The sequence below is a fragment of the Ascidia mentula genome, chromosome 2, assembly GCF_947561715.1.
Source record: "Ascidia mentula chromosome 2, kaAscMent1.1, whole genome shotgun sequence".
Taxonomy (NCBI): domain Eukaryota; kingdom Metazoa; phylum Chordata; class Ascidiacea; order Phlebobranchia; family Ascidiidae; genus Ascidia; species Ascidia mentula.
Genome location: NC_138567.1, coordinates 16,934,214 through 16,941,948, shown reverse-complemented (window position 1 = coordinate 16,941,948; position 7,735 = coordinate 16,934,214). Strand labels below are relative to the sequence as shown.

General features: G+C 34.9%; 1 protein-coding gene across 1 annotated transcript; it reads right to left on the bottom strand.

Annotated features, from left to right (window-relative positions):
• On the bottom strand, positions 1–7,706 carry LOC145890436 (serine/threonine-protein kinase Nek8-like). The gene is made up of 18 exons (XM_082981510.1): positions 7,225–7,706; positions 6,692–6,815; positions 6,401–6,485; positions 6,282–6,334; positions 6,045–6,221; positions 5,305–5,436; positions 4,904–5,112; positions 4,298–4,397; positions 3,909–3,998; positions 3,499–3,570; positions 3,121–3,224; positions 2,766–2,880; positions 2,576–2,693; positions 2,236–2,395; positions 2,015–2,160; positions 1,591–1,705; positions 816–1,036; positions 1–242 (listed from the first exon to the last, which is right to left on the bottom strand). Exons 1-18 carry the CDS (start codon positions 7,290–7,292, stop codon positions 151–153), a joined length of 2,181 nt encoding a protein of 726 aa, XP_082837636.1. The 5' UTR covers positions 7,293–7,706; the 3' UTR covers positions 1–150.
• Positions 7,707–7,735: the final 29 nt, after the last annotated feature.

Below are 7,735 nucleotides of genomic sequence, written 5' to 3'. Positions count from 1 at the left end.
ACTAATAGTGTTTGTCAATAATCGAATAGAAAGGACGAAAAGGTAGAAAATAGAACCTTAACTTTCTAAGTGCAAAATGGAAACAGGAGAGCACATATGGTTCAATTGCAGGTAACACATGTACTAAAAAGGTAATAAAGGTAGGTAAGGTTATCTGGGCGAGGAAGCCTTTTTTCCTTCCTCTCTCCACATGTTGGTATCCCAACTATTGCGAAATTTCGTCTCCACGCTTGGTTCCGATCCTTTGAATAAAAAAATCGTATTATTTTGTTGATGCTCTTGCACCCATGTTCGTCGTTTTCTATACGGCCCCACTTTCTAACCCTCACTGGCTTTATTCAGTGTTATTACATTTTGGGAAAATTTGTTTTCTGGGTAAAATCTATTGGCTTTTGTGTGAGGTAAATATATTTGGCTATATGCATCTTTCGCGGTTATCAGGGAATCGGTTGTCAGGAGTCTGTTGTTACATTTTTTTATAATGTATTTTATAGGCGTAGTCAGCTAAAAATTAATAAACATCAAAAGTTCTGTGTCTCCCTCGACAGCGCATCTGTGACGGTAGCCATCATACGACGGAAGAGTGCAATTTGAATTGGAATTCGTGTCGCAATATAATATCAAAACATGTTAACGTAATTGCTGGTATCTGAAAACCACATTTTTGCTGATCATGACATTTTACACCTGTGCGGTTGCCCCTGCCACGGATATCATTAAAAACATACAGAAACTCATGGAGAATGTTAAGAGACAAAAAACTTTCCGCTGCGTTCAACCACACTCTTATCTAAAATTAACTCATGGGTTCCAACCTGAGACAACAAGTAGTGTGTTGCCATGACTTGCAGATAATGATACGACCGACATATCAACCGGGAGGTTATGTGGGGTCACTTCTTGGGGGTCATGGGAGGTCCTTGACGACGAACTGGGTCGACCTAGTTGACCACGTGATGGTTTACCCCATGAATATAATTTTGAATCGTTGGTTGCCGCCACAGTAAAAGTTCCCCCGCAACCAACGAACATGAATCTGAAAATATTGACCAAATAAATATTTCATTGTCTTTTTTAAGGGAAAATAACTGTCAACGTTCCTGCATAATTCGAAAAGTCTGTTGAATCTTAGTTGAAAAAAGTATTGGAAAACGTAACAACATTTTCCTCACGCCACAATAAATAAACTAACTGAACAAATATGTCGACCCAATCCAAACACTATTGATTAAAATGAAATTTTGAACATTGCATGTGGGATAATTGGTATAATATTCGTATTCAAATATGCTTAAGAATTCTGCCGTATGTGAATATTGAGACTAGGTTTCGCACAACTGAATATCTTTTGAAATTTACCCAAAATACCCACATTTACCTGGCACATAATTAGCTGAATTCACTAAAAACTTTACTAAAAACAACAACGGTAAAACATTTTGTTTTCACAAAATCTCAGTAAAAGTACTGAAATATTTATGAGTGTTTGTTGATCACTGTGAATGTTTTGCTGCAAAATTTTTGCCTTTACTATCCTCATTGTGTGTGGTTTGTATAATAAGCCCCATTTTTAGATTTTTTATTTCTTACCCAGGATTAGATTCAATTTTTACTTGATTGGGAATACGAGATGCATTCGATTTATTTGGAGCAACACCAAGTTGACCATGATTGTTATTTCCAAACATGAATAATCGTCCATCATCTGCAAATTATTAAAATCAAGATTACCTCAAACTAATACAAAAAACAATTGGATGCAAAATTCTGTGCTGTTCAGTAACTACTTTTCGGGTCTTGCAATTTTTATTCCTACACTCCAAAAGTCAACCTGCAAAAAACACTTTTTAAAGGAAAAAAGAACAAAACATGTCATTACCGGTTTCAAACTATTCCATTCTACTTGTTGAATGACAATATTTTAGGCAAGCACAAAAGATGACCCAGAAGTGTTCAATTACAACGACAACATATGGGGGTTAGATAAGCATTTATTGTGTTTTCAAAACCCCACCTGTGATGACAGAGGAATGTTGCATTCCCAAAGCAACTTTTTGAATATTACCAAATGACAGAGGTTCAGATCGCAATGGAATGAAACAAGCGGATTCATCAATTTGCTTTAACACCTTGTTGTCATGGATAACATCCAAACCCAACCTAACGACACAAACATATTAAAAATATGTACATCAGTGACATAATTATGCATGTTCATAAATATATACACAATACCTATTATGTGTGTTGTTTCCACAAGCAAGCAACATTTTGCTTCTCGTCAAAATCATGGAATAATCTGAACCACAATGAACAGACAGTGGTTCTATCTGTTCTGGAATGTCCACCAAAGTTGGCGATGCATGAATTTCATCTGAACTTAGTCCAAGTCTGCCTGAGAAATAATTTAAAATTATATTCTTTATTTGAGTTTTTGAGCAACTACAATAAACCAATAAATATCATAGCATACAAGCTTAATCTTAACTTAATCAATGCCATATGAGAAAGCACACACAACATACACTATGTTACAGAAAAGTAATTAAATAATGACAATGGTGATAGAGGTTACCATTATCTCCTCTTCCCCAAGCAAACACCTCGTTGTCACTCGTTACTGCCAACATGTGGTAAGATCCAGTGGCAATTTGAAGAAGTTCGCAACCCAGCAACTTTTCAACAATGGTTGGCTAAGTGTAGATCAAACCATGTATAAGCAGATACAAATATCTTATATGGTTCGTCTATAGAAATGTGATTACCTTATCAATGTCGTGCAATGTTCCATGACCAAGACAGCCATTGCTTCCACTTCCAAATGTCATCAAAATTCCACGATCTGTCAGGCAGGCAGTGTGCAAGTCACCACATACAACCCTGAAAATGTTTTATGCAAAAAAACAGTGTTTATGCTGTCATAAAAAGGTGACCATGTTGAAAGAAAATCTTCCGACATTTGAAAGCATACTATTTAACATGTATTAACTTTCAGAATACACTAGTGCACTTCAATTATGAATTTTTGTGAAAACTAAAATCGATGTAAGTCATTATAAACAGTGCAATTAATGAACATAAACAATAAACATGCAACTACAGCAAACAATATATACTCACTGTTTAAGGCTGACTCCTGATTGTCCTTCCATGAATCTTGGAACAAATGAAGGAATGTTCTGTGAGTCACCAAGAGCACCGGGAAGTGATGCACTTGCTGTTGCCTGGAAACAAAGAGAATTGAACAGTTTACTAAATAATGAACATAATAGACTGTGTAGGTGACCCAGAAAATCATTGTGAGTGAAGTGTAGACAAAATTTTAATATCTTATCATTGCATGTGTATACCCAGCGAAAAGATGTAACAAAATTACTACTCAGATAGGCATATTTTCTCAATCTGTATATACCTTAAATTTTACTTTCGTATTTATATTAATGATATCATTTGCTGTTAAAAACAACATGCAGGAACATAGTGTAAATTAAAAGTTACCTCCCACACAATAAGTCGTCCATTTTCTGTCACGCAAGCTTTCTTGGTTCGCCCGGTTGCAGCTTGAACAACCTCCACACCAAAAAAAAAAGATTTAATTTAACATATGTACAGCATAATTCTTCAAAGAAAACACATGCTGAAGAACTAATTTCTTGCATTATTTTTGATACGACAACTGTTTTTTCAAAATTATTTTATATATGATGGATATTTGTTATTAGTCCTAGAATGAAGCCTTGGTGTTTTAATCCAAAATATTTTGACTTCAAATCGCAAAAATATGCAACAATGTAACAATATCATCTAATCCAAAACAAAATTGAAAAACTTTCAACACAAACAACAACTTTCAAAATGAAAAGTCATGTTCTGTGAAAAAAGTTGAGGTTCAAAGTATAAACACTTACCTGTGTGTCAGAATGTGGAAGAGGAAGTTTGATTGGAGATGAAACTCCACCACCCCAGTGATAAACACAATAGTGATAAGCATTCTTGTTCTAAACATAAGTTTACCATTTAATCGAAAACTAATCAAAATGACTGTCTTGCAGATAAATAACAAATCATGTTGATTTGTTTTACAATAAGCATATTAGTATCTGGAATTTATGTCTAAGTTATTTATCTTTGGTTGTTGATTTTATTTGCTTCCAAGGTGACCAAATTTACAAAGCAACTTATCTGCAGGTCTACCACTCTACACATAATTTTCACTGTGCCATTCGCCATTGGTGCCACAAAATTTGAGCTTTTTTATTTTTTTTGATGCATTTAGAAAGTGTATGCACAAACTTACAGCAGAAAATGATTCAACAGACATGGTCGATGAAGTATGGTGGAGGGCACTCCCAATTTTTCTGCGAACTCCAACAGGAATAGATGAAGTTTTTGCATTTCTAAACAAAAGTTTATTGCTGAAAATAGCTTGTACACTTTTCCAATAGCATACAACATTATAATAGCAATTTATGAAACCATGAAAACACTGGAAAGGAACTTACTTAATATTGGCAAGCTGCAGACAGGGTATGTACACGCACTGTTTCGACCTGTGAGGTCTCATCAGTGCAGCTGTTGCAGTATTGTGGCTTTTTTTGCACATATATTGCATTGGTGTTTTGCCTTTAGCGATATCGGTTACCAAGCAGTTACGTTTGGCCATAGTGCGCTCCACAGTGGTTCGTCTCTGTTGTTTGGTACTCAGTATAGGGTACCCAACAGATCGACATTGACCGGACACCACAAAGTGGAATCTGGTGTGCCTGCTAGCGTAAAAGCTAGCACAGTGCCACTGCAACAGCTGCACTGATAAGACCTCACAGGTCGAAACAGTGCGTGTACACACTCTGTCTGCAGCTTGCCAATATTATTATGGCTTTTTTTGCACATATAATGAACTTACTTGACTTCTACAGCCCCAATATTGCAGTAAATATCCAATTGTGAATACATGAGGACAGGATGTGTCATAAGTTCGTGAGCAGAAGGTCTTGCTGTTGGATCCACATTTAGCATTAGTTTTAACATATCGATAACAGCAGTACTATAGGTTTTTGGAAAGTCAGCATTGTATGTGCCTTTCACAATTTTGTTTACAAGTGCTGGAAGGTTCTGTGTTACAAAAAGATTTCTTGTGTTAGAAATGTATGAGAAAAATACAAAAGTTTAAGATTTCTAAACAAACTATACAACTGTACCACTTGATGGTTTATTTAATTTTATACATTTGTGATGATTTTTTTCTGTATATTTAATTAATTTGACAACTTTACATAAAAATGTCTAAAATGCCACAATGTTTACCAGAGCTTCAAATGCTTTTTTTAGCATTAGCAATTCATAGAGAGTGCAACCCAAAGCCCAAATATCACTTTTTTGGTTGTAAGGATCTCCCTTGCATTGTTCTGGTGAAATGTAACATGGGGTACCCACAATCTAAATCATGTTGCAATTAGTTAGTCGTATACAGTAAGTACTCCAATTCATCCTAAAAATAGTTCATCTCATTCAACAAAAATGACGAACACAAAAAATTTGTTGGTAAAAATAAACACATTTTCATATTTTAGACATGTTAATTTAATTTATGTGCAAAAAAAGCCATACTATTGGAAAGCTGCAGACAGGGTGTGTACGCGCACTGTTTTCAACCATATATTGCATTGGTGTTTTTTGCCTTTTGCACTATCGGTTACCAAGCAGATCCGTTTGTCCATAGTGCGCTCCACAGTGGTTCGTCGTTTCTGTTATCGGTACTCAGTATAGGGTACTCTGCAGTTCGACGTTGACCGAAAGGTACCACAAAATGGAGATTAGTGTGCCTGCTAGTGTAAAAGCTAGCACAGTGCCACTCAACACCTGCACTGATGAGACATTACAGGTCGAAACAGTGCGTGTACACACCCTGTCTGCAGCTTTTAATTTAATTTGATTGCTTAAAAAACAGCCATAATTTGTTTTGGGGCAATTACCAAGTTTTACAATATATTCAACAAAAACAAATTGATAAAGTTCTACAAGCCAAGTCCAAAATCTCAACGTACACTGAATGCTTTTGTTTTCGTGTTGAGAATCTTTGAAATCCCAAAATCGGAAATTTTGCACACAGTACACTTTCTATCAAGCAATATATTCTGAGTTTTTAAATCCCTGTGCAATATATTGAGTGAGTGTATGTGTTGTAGTGCCTCCACAATTTGCATGAACAAACTTAAAACTTTCTGTAAATAATATTACATAGGGTAAAATATTTTTTTAAATGACTACAAGTTTTAATTTACCGTTTCCTTAAGATTGTTTTTTTGCTGCTTTAAGTAATCGTGCAAGGTTCCACCTGAAACAGGATTTTTGCTTTTCATTAAAGTCAAATCAGCTTTAGTGATATTTTCAATGAACCAACCTTGTGCATATTCCATGGCGATAACAAGTTTGTTTCCTTCAAGAAAGTTTTCATAGTATCGGATTATGTTGGGATGGTTCAAAACCTACAAATTAACTTACGTTTACATTATTAACACAAGTTTTGGCAAAACATATAAACTTGGACATTGTGCTTTCATTACTACTTTTTATTTTAGTGGTGTATTTTTTAGTAAATAGGCACATACTTGTATAAATGTGTTAAACGTAACGATATTTGTGTATGTAATTTAGTTTACATTTTTATGGCAAGAATGAATTACGACAAGACCTTCTTCAAAACTTGAACTTCGTTGAGTGAACTTGCACGTTCTTCAGCAGAAAGATCTTCCATGGAAATCTCTTTCAATATGAGTAACTTCTTGTCCATGTGTCTCATTGCAAGGTTCACCAACCTAACAAACCAAACAGTGAAATAATGGATGCAAAAGAAACATCAACAAATGAAGACCATGACTTGTCAAAATATGAATTTCATCCCAAGCTGCCTGAGGTATTGTGAATACATTTGTCACACTATTTAGTCAAAAAGTCACAACTAAAACGTCATTTGCCACACAATCAATTTCAGTATTGTATATTGGGCTTTTGTTGAAGGCAATGTAGGTGACATTAACTCCCGGTGATTTTATAAAACAAGCTGACATTGCTCGATGGATGTCCAAAGTCTGTGGCTTTATAGAATGTAGTACCAATGCAAAAATATTTGTTGCTGGTATTAAAATGATGTCTTACAAGGAGCAAGACTTTTCAGTCTTGCAATCATTTAATTATACAAATAAGGTTAAATATACAAATACACACCCAAATGCTCCTTTTCCAACAACTTTCACTTTCTCATACTTGTCCATTGCAACCAATCTTTTAAACATAAATTAAACTTTAACACTGGTTTCCATGGTGAGCGTCCTACCTTTGAGAAAAATGAAGTTGATACCATGAACTTTTCATGCAAATAAATTGGCAGTAAAGGTGTTGTGTTGACATAATAGCATGGGCTACTTTACATAACAAAACATTGGCAGTTTTGACAAATTTAAGCATGTCTACACATTACATAACACTTTTTCTCCAGTTTTTGATAATACTGGATTTTACAGTGGAGTTTGGTGTTTGCTACTGTTGAAAAGAAAATGTTTTTGCTAGTGGTGAATATTATGCACATCATAACAAAGTCATATTACAAACAGTTAACAATCGATAGTGCCCCAAAATCCTTAAAAAGGCAACTAGCATAAAAAGTAAGTACATATAATACACAACACTTAAGGAAACCATCATGTCAAGCCTGATTAAGCGAGAAAACGTGTTTAGG